This window comes from Xenopus laevis, chromosome 7L (assembly GCF_017654675.1).
Source record: "Xenopus laevis strain J_2021 chromosome 7L, Xenopus_laevis_v10.1, whole genome shotgun sequence".
In the NCBI taxonomy this organism is placed as follows: Eukaryota; Metazoa; Chordata; class Amphibia; order Anura; family Pipidae; genus Xenopus; species Xenopus laevis.
In genome coordinates, this window is record NC_054383.1 from 106,263,889 (window position 1) to 106,279,718 (window position 15,830).

Here is a 15,830-nt window from a genome sequence, read left to right on the forward strand (position 1 = left end):
CCTGGTGTTGATCTTGAAGTTCAGGAACATGTGAAGGACCCTAACTTGTCCAAAAAGAACTATGATTGGGATAAGTTGTTATAAATGCACATTTCTGTAACTGTTTCTATTTAGGCAGACATGACCAACCTCACTATTGCCTCCTGATTAGGGACTTCCCTACCTACAGAAGGCATCTAGTTGCTTTTTTTCTAACAGCTTTTTAGTATAATTTTATTGACACTGGTAGTAGTATAGGCAATAGCTATTTTAAAAAACCAATTTTGTGCACTATTCATATGATTAAAAATTCTAAATATTCAACTTTTTGTACATTTTGTGATTTCCTAGGCCCAATGTGTGTTCACAGAGAGAGCCGTCCGTAGCAGCCCACAAGCAGCCTGTGATCCAAGCCTTCAGTCGCATGGTCAAAGTATGGAAACAGGGATGTGCGGGGCAGATGTGGTGTGTTGGCTATGAGAAAAGGTAAGTACAAGAGACACTGATTTTCTGTCTACTGTGTTCTAAGGCAGATTTATCAAAATGTGAGTTTAGAGTGTAAAAAAAAAAAAAACATATTCTATTCATTCCTTTGGGATTTTTAGAACCATATTTATCAACTGGTGAGTTCTTCTTCACCCATTGATAAATACAATTCTGAAAATCCCATAGGAATGAATAGAACATGGGCAAGTTTTTATCTATTAAAGGGATACTGTCATGGGAAGACATGTTTTTTTCAAATCGCATCAGTTAATAGAGCTGCTCCAGCAAAATTCTGCACTTAAATCCCTTTCTCAAAAGAGCAAGCAGATATTTTTATATTTAATTTTGAAATCTGACATGGGACATATTGTCAGTTTCCCAGCTGCCCCCAGTCATGTGCCTTGTGCTCTGATAAACTTCAGTCACTCTTTACTGCTATACTGCAAGTTGGAGTGATATCACTCCCCCAGCAGCCTAACAACAGAACAATGGGAAGGTAACTAGATAACAGCTCTCTAACAAAAGATAACAGCTGTCTCGTAGATCTAAGAACTTCACTCAATAGTAAAAAGTCAAGTCCTACTGAGACACATTCAGTTACATTGAGTAGGAGAAATAACAGCCTGTCAGAAATCAGTTCCATCCTAAAGTGCTGGCTCTTTCTGAAAGCACATGACCAGGCAAAATTACCTGAGATGGCTTCCTAAACACCAATATTATAAATTAAAAAAAATACACTTGCTGGTTCAGGAATGAAATTTATATTGTGGAGTGAATTATTTGCAGTGTAAACAGTGTAATTTAGAAATAAACACGACACCGTAAAAATCATGACAGAATACCTTTAAGCTCTAAACTTACATTTTGATAAACCTTCCTCTAAATGGTAAATTATACATGAATTAACTCTTTTACTTGCTGGTTAGCACAACTTGTGTGTATATAAATATACGTTTAATAAATAAAAAAAAACATATTCTATTCATTCCTATGGGATTTTTAAAACCATATTTATCAACTGGTGAATTCTAGCTTTCACCCATTGATAAATAAAATTCTAAAAATCCCATAGCAATGAATAGAACATGGGCGAGTTTTTATCTATTAAGCTCTAAAATCACACTTTGATAAATCTGCCCATAAATGTTAAATTATATGTGAACTAATTATTTTACCCGATGGATTATTGAGATTATCGAGTCCAGGGGTAAAAAAAACATAGCTGCATTGCAATGAAGGTATTGTATTAGGAGGAAGCTTTCCCAAAGCACTCACATTCATTCAGACTTGGGTGTTTGGGAAAATAATGCAACGGTGAAGGGCAAGAGAAAAAAGCAAAAGTATCAAATATAAGTTATGGATTTCATTGATATAACTATAGGCCCATGGGCCACAAATAAATCTACACATACTGTAAGGTTCACTCAGTCTCTGATATACATGCATATGCATCATATGTAGACAGTACAATATTTTTCAGCAATATATATTATTTGTTATTTGAGTCAGCTCATAATATCTAAGGATGATCTGTTGTGTTGCTAAAAATTGCCCTACAAACATCTGTGCTGTCAGTTTTAAGTTGTCCTAATAATGCGCTATAGAGGTTGAATTCAGGCATTTTAATACAATATTAGGAACTAGGATAACAAAGTGGGAGATAAGCCTGAGATCAACTTATGTGCCATTGGCTTAAGGTTCAACTGAACACAATAAAATAGCAGTGGCCTTGTTTTGAGAACAGATAAAATATGGCTGAACACAGTAGAGTTAATAGCAAACTTACTGCAATAAAATCTGGTACATCAGCCTGAGCCTCAAATAAAACATTTTTACATGCACAGGAAAGGAATAAATAGAATGTCAATTCAAATGAATGCTTTTCAATTTCTGATTTTAGTGGTTCTTTAATGTGCCACCATTATGTGAGTGAAATGTTTAATTGCTCATTAGGATCAAACATTTGGAAACCTTAGTGCCTCGTATTGTTCGGTTTCAAGCAAAATAACAGCAAACAGTATGTAAAGGGGAAAAGAAAATAGGCACAATAAAACCCAGTTCCACTCTATTTGGTGCAGGGCCGGATTTACATAGTGGGTGCCCCTAGGCCTACTGTTGTTTGTCACCCCCGTCCTATCCCCTTTATTCCTGCACATGTGCAAATTTTATTCATCAGGTCTGGAGCATTGGGGATAGGTGCACAGGAAATGTTTAAAAAAGATTGTATTTCCCGCGCAACCCCAGTCTTTCTGAACTAGTGTGATTGTGATTCGGCGGCATGCCGCTCCCTTAAATCCTGCCACCCTAGGCCCAGGCCTTGCTGGCCTTTCCACAAATCCAGGCCTGATTTGGTGCCTGAGGTGTATATAGTAGTACTGTATGGATGATTTATTTCAGAAGGATGGTGGATAACTGCATGCAACTGTTTGCATTAAAGGGATAACCTTGGCATTACACCATAGCCATGTTCATACAGTAAGCAAAAAAGCAGACTTTGTTCTAAAAGCGAAGGCCCAAGGTATAGTAAATGTCTTTATTGTAGAGTAAACATAACCAGAGGGAGCTAGGGAGGGGATAGGGTGAAAGCAAGATAGACTTTGCCTCAATGATCATTTTCTCTTCTAGATATTCCTTGACACCCCACTTCAAGGTCAGTTATGCTAAGATTTGGGGGAACCCAATTGTTTTATATATTGATAACTTTATGACAAGTTATGAGGGCCCTGACCAAATATTGGACTGAAAAAGGGGTGGTGGAGCTTCAAATCAGAAAAATATAGAAACGACAGAATCATAGGGTAAATAAATCACGATCAGGAGAATCACCTTAGTGAATGCTTTTGCCTTTTGTTAATCAAGATATTATTATTAATAATAATAACAATAACATGTATTTTTAGAGTGCTAACATATTCCACAATGCTGTACAATAAATAGGTTTATACAAAGAACATACAGAATTACATACATATACTGGTTATACACGTAACCGATACAAAAGGCGAAGATATATATGTATGTTCCAATATAATGTATGTATGTGTATGTATGTATATATTACATAAAGCGTGTACGTGTGTAGTACATAACCTACAGTATAGCATGTGCCAGTTATCTGTCATACGTAAATGATTGTGGCCTAGATCCTTTTGAAATCTAAAGGATGATGATTAAAATTCTTCCTGGGGGACAAATATCCCTAGGGCCAACTTTGGCTCTTTACAGTATTTTAGTAACAACAACACCAAGGGGCCGATTCACAAAGGGTCGAATATCGAGGGTTAATTAAGCCTCAATATTCGACTGGGAATTAAAATCCTTCGACTTCGAATATCGAAGTCGAAGGATTTTAGCGCAAATAGTGCGATTGAACGATCGAAGGATTATTCCTTCGATCGAACGATAAAATCCTTAGAATCGAACGATAAAATCCTTCGAATCGAACGATTCGAAGGATTTAAATCCAACGATCAAAGGAATATCCTTCGATCAAAAAAACTTAGGAAAGCCTATGGGGACCTTCCCCATAGGCTAACATTGAGTTCGGTAGCTTTTAGATGGCGAACTAGGGGGTCGAAGTTTTTTCTTAAAGAGACAGTACTTCGACTATCGAATGTTCGAATAGTCAACGATTTTTAGTTCGAATGGTCGAAGGTCAAGTAGCCCATTCGATGGTCGAAGTAGCCCAAAAAACACTTCGAAATTCGAAGTTTTTTTACTTCGAATCCCTCACTCGAAGTTAGTGAATCGGCCCCCAAGTCATATCTTTTATGACTTCTCTGAGCCAGTAGGGGACCATGGGAGTTTGACATGTGTTTATCCATATAAAGACATTGATGGCACAGGACTCAATGTGCAGGACACCAGCTGGACGGCTCTGACAGCCCATTTTCAAAACCTGTACTTTGTCACGGACAAGGAGTAAAGAATATTTACTTGGAGGGAACTGCGCTTAATATATTTTCTATTATTTTCTTGTATCAGGTTCATTTGAGTCTTGTTTCCCTAAAACACACTTCGGATTTGTTGAAGGCCCTTCTTAGCCTGAAAAGTCTGAAAATGAACAAAGTGCTCATGCTATGTTGATAATTTGCCCATTTCAAATTTCCACTAAGAAGAGCAAATCAATCAGTTATTTATTTTCTGCTCAGTGACTGGGGCAGGAATTCACACTGAGAAGACGAGGACAAAGCTAACATTTAGACTGCTCGCTTATTCTTCCATGTACAAGCTGCTGCGTGGAAACCTCATACAGCCCAGGTTCTGCAACTTCCCTTCACACTGTAATTTTCAGCAATTATCATCAGTAATGTATTTGCCGCTGAAGGAAAAAAATAAATAAAGTGTAACTGGTCAGAGTGTCTGAGTTAGGAACAAAGACGTTAAATAATATGGTCGCATTGTTTGGTTTGACTTCAAAAGCTTCTTTTGCCATTTAAGAGACAATAACCCATTAATAGTAAACTGTCAACTAGTTCTTTGAAGCGTTGTGGGAACCAACCCACCCATTATGGCACACCGCTAAATGACTGTATTTACATCATCTTAGGTGCACAAAGGTAAGAATGCCACATGAAACATGGTGGCTGACATTTTTCTTGACTGAGCAACCTCATTGATCGTAAAAAGATGGAGCTATTATTGAACGTTTGGAATAATAAAAGGACTTAAAGGAAGTCAAGCATTATGGCAGCTGTTATGTGTATAATTGCAGATGTGCCGAAAATATCATTTTTAATGAAATTGAATTCCAGTTTGGGATAAGCAGGGAAGAACTAACTACACAGCATGTTTTTTGCAATCTTGCATCGTCCCTTTGCCATGTGTAGGACACACTATAGCTCAGAGATATTTTGACATCCCTGTAAAAGTCATGCCAATTAACTCCTAACCTGTTCCCCACATTTGGTCCATGCTATGAAAAGTCCCTTGTATCTCTGAGCAGTGTTGTTTCCTAAACTTGACAAAGGGTCTGGAAATCCAGAATATGTAAAATGCACTGAATCCAGAATGTGGCACATTCACAGCACTTCTTGCAGGACTTGGAGTTGGCCAAATCTTTAGGGTTTAGATTCAGTTTGGCTGCGGGAGTGATGCAATTTTGTGATTTATCGCAAATAAATGTCAGTATTTGTCAAATCCGACAAATTCAAAAATGATTAATTGGTAGTATTGTAGCATTTTGGCCTGGCAGAGGGTATCTAAGGCCACCATACAGTAGCTGCTAAGCTTCAAAGTGGTTGCCCTTCTGTGACATTTGTTGAAAAACACCTCAAGGCAAAATCTATATGAAGGTACAAATGAACTGGACGCTGTGTGCCATAGTCCTTAACCTTTTTTTATCTCTACTTCTCATGTCTGCTAACACCTCTGCATGCCATGCTGATATAGCTTGATCTTGCTGTTTCCTGACTTGTCATATGAGTATCAGGAATCTCACATAGGCAAATCATTGCAGGAAGGAGATCAAATGATCAGGGAATTGGACACTGACTTCAAATATCTGCCCTCAAAAAAAGTTAATCCAAAAATATATTACTTTACTTGGCAGTATATATATATATATATATATATATATATATATATATATATATATATATATATATATATATATATATATATATAATGTCCACAGAATCAATGGATCAACCAAAAGTCAAGGTTTATTGTGTTCCTCAGGGAAAAAGGACAAAGATTCAGTAGGGAACTGAAATGTTGGTCACAATAACATTGATTTTCGTTTATCCATCGATTCTGTCAAAATGTTCCTTGGTGTGCTGTCAACATTTGGGATATATATATACATATATATAGTAGTTCCCCAAGATTGACGCACTCCAGGGCTTCATAAGACATTGTCTTGAGAAAGGCCCAGAACGGGACAGAAACGTTGACAATAATTTTTTTTTTCTAAACTTCATTATGAAGCCCTGGAGTGCGCCAATCTTGGGGAACTACTATCTACAATACATTTTGATAGCACCCAGGCATAAATAGAACGCTTGACCCTTCATGCAAATCATGTGAGTGCAGGTACCACGTACATTCTTAATCTATTTTTGACCAGAGCACCCAGGTCGTTTATTTTCACCTCAAGGTGTGCATCCTGCACCCACCGTTCTCTCTCTCTTTCTCTCTCTCTCTCTCTCTCTCTCTCTCTCTCTCTCTCTCTCTCTCTCTCTCTCTCTCTCTCTCTCTCTCTCTCTCTCTCTCTCTCTCTCTCTATATATATATACAACCAACAAACCTGATGATGGCTCGCGTTTAGGAGCCGAACTGTTGAATAAATCCACTTTTTTTCTTCACAAGACCTATGAGTGCGGATTTTTTTGTTGGTTGTAAGTAGGGTTTCTTGTTCCAGCACCTAGCCGTTTACTGTCTGTGTGCACCTACCTATTTGTTTATTATATATATATATATATATATATACTGTATATAATGACTTGTAAGACGCGAACTATCAATCAGACAATATCTCCTGTGTAGTTTAACTCTAGCAGCGTCAAGTAAATATAAACATGTGGACACACTCGGAGAGAGCAATGGAATTCTCCTTGGAAAAAGGGGTTCCTCTAGGAGTATGGAAGGAAACCAATACAAGCACGGGGTAAACAACTCCATGCTAATTGCACCCAGATCAAATCCTTAATCCAAATGCTGCAAGGCCACAATATTACCCGCTGTGCCACCATTAAACCAGATGTCTGAATAAAAAACAAACATTTTAACTTACATAATAATAGAGTGCAAGAAGGCATGCAAAATATATTTAAATGTCTGCAGTACCATCATTTTGTTTGAGCAATTAAGTTCTGAATGTGTAATGCTATATCAATTCCATTCACCAAAATTAGGTGATTTTGTTTATAACTGTAATCAGCGTTACTATAACATTTACTGCTTCTTCCTACTTTAGTGTGAATAGTAGGGGCCAGGCTGTGCCCCAGAAGGCCTTTTGTAATTCGTCAGATGTTCAAGTAATGTACCCTGAATATCTATTAGCCCTCCCAATTGACTTTCTTCTCACACAAGCATAAACACAAAAGTGAATTAAGGAACGCTATTTTCTTTGCTAATTGAGTCTGTAAATTATGAGCGCAGATCATTAATTAAACCATAGCATTGTGCCAAAAAAATATACATTGCCTTACAAAAGTATTCAGACCCTTGACCAACTGTCTTGTTTCACTGCCTAACAAATCTTGTGCTAAAAATTAGTGTGATTTTTATTTCTAAACTCAAAATTAGATATTCGATATTCAGTCCTCCGTCTCATTATTTTGTAGAGACACCTTTTACAGCTATAACAGCTTTAAAACAGAACTAATTTTTAACATTTCAAGTAACTTCTCTGGGAATGCATTTCGGACAAAACAAGAAGTGATTTAGGCAGTTTTGGGCTGGATCTTTAGGGCCTACCAGGGGACATGACGTGTAGGGTACACTCTCACAACAACTTTAGATAGGTATCTCTGTTGCAGTTATTATTTTGGTCTATGGTGGAAATAAGAAGGGGCTTGTTGTAACTGTCCTACACTAGGGCCCACTAGGGCTTGGGCCCATAGGGGGACCCTCTGGTACTCTGGCAGGCCAGTCCTACCCTGGATTAAGGAACCTGCAGTGGGTAGAATGTGTAGTCCAAACTCTAATTGGAGGGCTTTGTTGTTCTCTAAGTCGTTTTGGGCAGCTTTGCACACCCTTCAGGACTAATATTTCATTCTTCTAGACAGATTTGGTCCAGGTTGTTGAAGTTAGTCAGAATACACTTGTGCAACTCAATTTTCAAACACTGGTGGCTCTTTAAAGTAAGAGTGTTGGAAGTGAATAAAATTCAGACTATTTGAGAAGGTGACTATAGGGTCTAAAAACAGAACATGGTTCTTCCGCTTAGTAAATAGTGCAGCTCAAAAGATCATTCCTAAATTAACTTAGCACGACAGAGATGAATTTGACTATTTCTGTTTTCCCGAGTGTCCTTTTCCCTACATTTTAAATGCTGTTTAGAGACCGTAGCATTTGACGCACTATTGGCAGCAGGACTCGTCAGCTGTCTTCCATCACAGCCAAATTGCCCAGGCCACTTATTGTGTTGAATCATGGATTTGCTTGTGTTAAGCTTCCTATCGTTCTATTAACCTTCTGGTGGAATCTCATTACACTGACCCGTTAATGCTCACAAATGAGTATGGGTATTCATCCAAAATCTATTAACAGAATTCTAAATTTGTTCCCGAGCATGCTGAGCTCCATGACTAGCCCAGAGGGACGTGTTTGCATTGTATTTGCATTGTATGTGCACAGTAATCCGTTGAATATTTAACCCACTTACAGACAGCTCCAGAAATGATTACTGCACTCGATGTGTCACAGTAAGAGAGGACTTAATCAGCCTGAACTTGTACGACTTGATTTTTCAAGTGAGTGTTATGCCCTAGATATAAGAGTCAATGAAACAAAGGGCAGGCGGTGGTGTGTTTGGGTACTAGTGACATGGCAACAGGAGGTCTGTTTGTGAATGAATTTTGTCCTTCAGACAGTTCACTGTTGACGGCTGATGACAGCACTAAATGATACTCTAAAAGCAAAGGTTAGACTTAATGTATGGTTTCTCACCAGGTCTCTTTCTTCTTCAGAATGATAATTACAAGGGATAACACAAGATTTCTTGGGAGGGATGGATGCCAAATTTGACTGTGCACGCATAGTGATGTCATCTAGCAGTAGCCGTTGATGATGCCATTGAAATGCTGGTTGTGCAGAATATGTGGTGAGATGCCACTTCAGAAAATTTGTAGTTAGGTTCCCCCCTCACTTTCAGTGCTCCGTCGACATTTTTTATATATATATATATATATACAGGTATAGGATCCCTTATCCGGAAACCCGATATCCAGAAAGCTCCGAATTATGGAATAGACTCCATTTTATCCAAATAATCCAAATTTTTAAAAATGCTTTCCTTTTTCTGTGTAATAATAAAACAGTACCTTGTACTTGATCCCAACTAAGATATAATTAATCCTTATTGTAAGCAAAACCAGCCTATTGGCTTTATTTAATGTTTAAATGAATTTCTAGTAGACTTAAGGCACGAAGACCCAAAATACGGAAAGATCCATTATCCGGAAAAACCCCAGGTCCCGAGCATTCTGGATAACAGGTCCCATACATTATATACATATATATATATCAGAGAATACCACAGCTTCACTATATTAAGCTTGAAAAAGGAACTAAAATGTGTTAAAAGCTTGCTATAATCATCTTAGCCAATAAATGTATCACCTTTACACCACCTTTTTGTTATTTTTTTTACCAGGAAGACATAATACTATAAATTCAGTTATGCAAGGGACAAGTAATATATTATTAACAAGATTTATTTTTTAAAGTGGCCATTTTTCAGATGTACAGCTACACAGATTTTTAGTTTTTGTAATTTTGTAATTTTTTTCGTGCAAAAGGCAGCCTGGTATATTGCTGTATTTGGGCCGTCCACAATTTGTTCCGCAAATGTCTTTTCTCATTTTAGGAAATAAAGAGGAAGTGTAGAATAAGCCAGATAGCATTGGAAAGGGGGGTATTAGAGTCAAAGGGTTTGAATGCTGCTGAAACGTGAGAAAGAGTAGTAGGATACAGTACTTTTTTTCCATCTTGTTAAGGCCCTATATTTAAAATAAAGGCTGTTTCTTTAGAAACATAGAATTGTTGGCCAAGATTTTTATGCAGATGCTGTTGACTGCTAATGTTTGAGATAGCTATTTCTAGATCGATATATTATAGTTATTTGAGGCTGTGTCCTTTCAGGTGTGGAGATTTATCTTGGGGATGTGCTAGAAGTGGTTCCTTTGGTGCACTGTGAGCTAAAGTCCTACAGCGGGTCAGGTACCTGTGGGTTACCCAGAAAAAAAGCAGATAAACTGCAGGCGACAGTGACGTAACCGCAGGGTCTGCTTCCTCTATAGTTACGCCACTGGGCAGCGGGTAGGACTTTCAGGTGTAGGTATAGATGTGGGTTGGCTGGTTTGCAAGTTGCAGGTCTTGCCTATACCAAATTTTACTTCTTACATACTTTTCTGCCCAATTTGTCAATTGTCGTTTGCAGCAACGGCACTTCCTGTTTAACATTGGTCAGCTGGTTGTGGATAAGGCAGTCGCGGGTTGGATAGTGGGTCCAAGCAGAAGGGTCCAGGTTCAGGTTGCATTTCGTGGCTCCAAGTTTGACCTGCAAAAGACTCTACTGTGAGCTTCATGTGTGCTTACTAGACTGGTCTCATTTTAATTGTAGACTCTCATCCCCACAATATTCAGTCTAACCTCAGGTTAGATTCATAAAATTAGAAATAGTGTAAAGGGTCTTGGTAAGTCAGTACTACACAATCGTATAATGGAACCATTCCGTTAGTTACTCCACAGTCAGTGCACATCACCAACGATGCTCCAGGTATAAAGCACATTTATTGTTAGATTTAAGTTCTCTATTTTGGCAGGATTTAGAAAACATAGCAAGTGACACTTGTTGTTGCTGCATTTTATGTTCTTGCATAATATTCCCATTTTTTGCAATCATTTTCCATTTTTATTGTTATGGTGTCTGTGAGCTGATCGCTTTCTTTATCATCTGCTTAATGTAGGCTTACAAGGACAGGGCTCTCAGAAACACAAACTGAGTAATGAGATGTAGAGAATGCATAATTATGTCTAATGCCTTCTGATTCCTTTACTTGTTCCTATATATATCTATTTGTTTCCCTTGCAGAACGGCATACTACATCACATATAGAACAGTTTACAGTATGGATTATAAGAGCGTGAACAAGTGCTGCCCAGGATGGAACCAACGCAATGGCGAAACAGGCTGTCATTACAGTAAGTGCTGCTCGTTTCATGTTAAATGACAATTCACTCATAAAATTGTGCAAAGCACATAAAAGGCAATAAAATGCCTTCCTCTTTATAGTGGTGCTGTTTTGGTCACTGTTAGGGTATTTTTTTTTGCATTAGGAAAGCTTCTTTTGTTGCACTAGAAATCTCAGAATACTCAAAATCCAATGCTGAAATATAGCAATGACCATGAGTCCCCGATCTGATGTATCCCACGGCACCAGATGCACAAAATACAAAGGAAAAAGATCAGTCTAAAGATAATAAGTTCATATTTGCTATAAATATAGTTAGTGGCAGTTCCCAAGAAGTGAACATATTAGGTTTTTCCTGAGGTCAAAGAGCTGTATGTATTCTGCATGTATATATTACTTTTCAGAATTTGCTGCTTGTTAATCAAACATGATGTTATAGTTTATTATTTTAAATGAAACCACAATCATTCTGTATTGTGCTCTGCTACATAAATTCATTAAAGAATGAGTAAAGCCTTAAAAAGAATATGTCTAGAAATGCTGGGTTATATTATTAAAGGGGTTGTTCACCTTTGAAATTAACTTTTAGTATGAAGTAGAGAGTGAGCCAATTTGCAATTGGTTTTCTTTTTATTGTTATTTGCGGATTTTTAGTGATTTGCCTTTTTATTAGGGATGCACCGAATCCACTATTTTGGATTCGGCCGAACCCCCGAATCCATTGCGAAAGATTCGGAGGAATACCGAACCGAATCCAAATCCTAATTTGCATAGTGGTGGGAAGGGGAAACCATTTTTACTTCCTTGTTTTGTGACAAAAGTCACGCGATTTCCCTCCCCAGCCCTAATTTTCATATGCAAATTAGGATTCGGATTCGGTTCAGCCGGGGAGAAGGGTTCGGCCGAATCCTGCTGAAAAAGGCTGAATCCTGGCCGAATCCCAAACCGAATCCTGGATTCGGTGCATCCCTACTTTTTATTCGGCAGTTCTCCAATTTACAGTTTGTTCAGTCTGGTTGCCAGGGTCCAAATTATCGCATCAACCATGCATTGATTTGAATAAGAGACAATGGAATAGGAAAGGCCCTGAATAGAAGATGGATAATAGAGAGTAGCAAAAACAAATTTGGCTTTTTTATCGATGGGGTCAGTGACACCCCCCAATTTGAAAATTGAGTTGAGTGTCAGAAGAAAGAGGAAAATAATTCAAAAATTATAAAAAAGGGAAAAAACGAAGACCAGTTGAAGAGTTCTTAGAATTAGCCATTCTATAACTTGCTAAAAGTTTACTTAAAGGTGAATCACCCCTTTAATATATATATATATATATATATATATATATATATATATATATATATATATATATATATATATATATATATGTTAAAAAGGACCCTCACTCCAGTAAATTGCAAATTAAGTTGTTTTTATTGTGCACATCTGTACATGTAATGCTTCGGAATTACTGGTGGAATTCACTCTAGAGGAATGTGACGATCTCTAACTTCACTCTTTGATAAATATACCCCAAGGTTGGAAAATATGATAAAAACACACTTGATAAAAAAGGTAGACATTTCTAACTTCATTTAGATAAATCTCATGTATTTTCACGATGGACTCCCAGAAATAAAGCTAATTGCTCTCTTTTTAGATCTACATTTTCTAAGAATACTCTCATCTTAGAAGCAATTCTCATTGTGAGTTTTATCAGCGTTCGTTTAGAAAAACAACTGTTTCTCATGAATATATTACAGGCATGAGTGCTGCCATTTATTGGCCCTAACTTGAGTCTCTGACAGTTCTGTGGACTCAAATAATACACACTGGATTTCCTTTCTAAGGTTCCGCTAAACCAGAACACGTTTCCTTTCTTTCTTTCCCATTTTTGTCTTTTGTGCTAGTCAAACAAAATGTTATTAGGAAGCAAACATATAATCCCATTTCTGGCATACAGATTGAGTTATTATAAAATAATGAATTATAAAGCACTTTGCCGTCACAATAGAAAAAAAGAACCAATTTAAAGGATAGCGAAAGAAAATGATTATATATTGTAAAGAGACTGAATAGCAAAGGACAGGTTCTGAATGCAGGGGAAATTGATACTAATTAATTAAACATTTCAACAAGTAGCCAGAAGCAAAGGTTGGCTGGAACAAAGTCAGGCTTCTCACTTTCACTCATCATGCCAACGTTAGTGCTGCATAAACAATTGCTTCGTAATTCTTTGTGTTTCAAGGAGAAATAAGTGTACAAAGTGTTGGTAGTCATTATTAGTAGTGAGCCATGTCATATCATATACAGAGAAATTCCTTAAAAAGGTATGATAGATGATAGTGTTTGTTTGCGTCTACGGGGAAGACCAAGTGTAATATTTAAAGGGATACTAATATAATGTACAGGTATGGTACCTGTTATCCAGATTTTCTGGATAACGAATCTTTCCGTAATATGGATCTTCATACCATAAGTCTACTGGAAAATCATGTAAATATTAAATAACCCCAATAGGCTGGTTTTGCTTCCTATAATGATTGATTGGATCTTATCTGATCTTATCAATCAAAGTAAAAATTGTTCGATCGATCGATTAAATCGTTCGAATGGAACGATTCGAATGATTTTACAAAAAAAAAACTTAGCCAAACTCAAAACTTAGCCAAACACTTAAAAAGTATATAGGAGGTCCCCCATAGGCTAAACAGCAATTCGGCAGGTTTAAGGTGGCGAAGTGTGAAATTCGAAGTTTTTTAAAGAGACAGTACTTCGATTTTCGAATGGTCGAATTTGTGAAGTATTTTCATTTTAAAACGAATTTTGGCCGATTCAGTGGTCGAAGTACCCAAAAATTACTTTGAAATTCAAAGTTTTTGAATTCGAAAATTCACTTTGACCCTTAGTAAATGTTCAAGCCTAAAGTGGACTTTGAACCAGAAACGTCTGGAAACATCCACTAGATATTTCATTTATTCTGCCCGATCATCAAAGAAATGGTCATTTTCTCAGTAATGGACTCACCTCAGGCTTAGTACTTTGTAAGTAATTTATGTTGATTTTATGAAAGTTCTATCCCACCAGGTCATTTGGAAACATTTCCTATTTACATTATCCACATTTCTTGTATATACACATACAGAAATACATTCTTAGAAAACCTGTGTAGCATTAAATTAAAGAACCTCTCGTATTGTTTGATGAAGAATAGACAAAAAAACGTGGTTATTATTTTCATATTTTTGGGGTGGGGGCTTGGCAGTTATATTATCCGTAAGTTCCCAGACAGGCTGCAGAAGGTGTAGGTATATTTGGCTCCGATGTCGGTTGCACCCAAATGCTAAAAGCTGAGAGCAAACACAATGTGGCCCTTGTTAAATAGTTAAGTAATAAAGCTGGAATTCCAGAGAGGAAATTCTTGTGATCCCCCACGCAGTAGCATCTCTTAATTAAACACATGTTGCAGTAACACACTGTTGTTCTTTTGATACAAATCTTGGCAGAAAGACAACACAGCAATATAAGGCTGAGGCAGATAACCTGAGAAATATGGAGTTGTTCTTTCAGTTTACAAGATAGCTGGCAGGTTCAGAAGTCAGTTGGGTTCAGCGACCACATCTGGAGGGAGAAGGACGGATATTTGGGGGAAAATGCTTTAGAGACCCTATGTCACGAATCGGCACCCAGAATCTAGAACCAATACTAAGCTCCCTGGTCTCAGTTCTTGCTTCCGTCTTTAACAGCCACCTTTCACCTCGGGAGGAGCTCTCGGATAATAGGATGCCGCCAGGTCTTATTAAGAGAGGAGCCAAATGAAGGTTCTAGACAAGCAGAGGGGCACGATCATTAAGCAAAGTCTTTGGGCAGAAGGTAACCGTACAAGGATTTAGACGAAAACGTAGTCAGGCAGGCCGGGTCAGTTCAGGCAGAATTCAAGCGGAGTCAGACCAGGCAGGGGTCAGGATCACAGAAGTCAGAATAGTCAATCTGGCAGGGGTCAAACAGGAATCAGATAACAGAAATACAGAAATAGAACCCAGGAACTCACTAGGATGAACCAAATAACGGGCAATGATCACAGTACTGAAGTCCCTTTAAATACCATTTGAATTTCGCGCTGACGTAATCACGCCAGTGACAATGAGCAGAGAAAATACATAAGTGTGTGCCGCACGCGCCCTAAGGCAGCGCATTGCGAACCACCGAAGAAGCAACAACATGTGCCAGGCGTCCCCGCCGGCCCACTGGACCACCTGGGTGAGTTTTTGTTACACCTTATGAGAACATTGACAAGGTTATAAAATGGAATTCACTTATGTCTTGAGCATGGAGCCTTTGAAAATATTTCAGCCTAAATATTGCAGAAGAAGGAGATAATACATATTTTATGATTTATTATGGTATATTCATCTCTCTGGTGTTTGTAGTCATTCTGTTTAAATGGTACAGGCTAATGGAAGGCAGGAACATCACCTAAAATAACGTAGTAAACAGTGGTCTGTATGTACA

General features: G+C 37.7%; 1 protein-coding gene across 1 annotated transcript in view; it reads left to right on the plus strand.

Annotated features, from left to right (window-relative positions):
* The window catches only part of megf6.L (multiple EGF-like-domains 6 L homeolog), a 283,490-nt gene that overhangs the window by 33,159 nt on the left and 234,501 nt on the right, over positions 1-15,830 (plus strand). The window contains exons 2-3 of the mRNA XM_018226155.2: positions 331-465; positions 11,225-11,334. Coding sequence (XP_018081644.1) covers positions 331-465; positions 11,225-11,334 — 245 coding nt within the window. The remainder of the gene's footprint in view (positions 1-330; positions 466-11,224; positions 11,335-15,830) is intronic.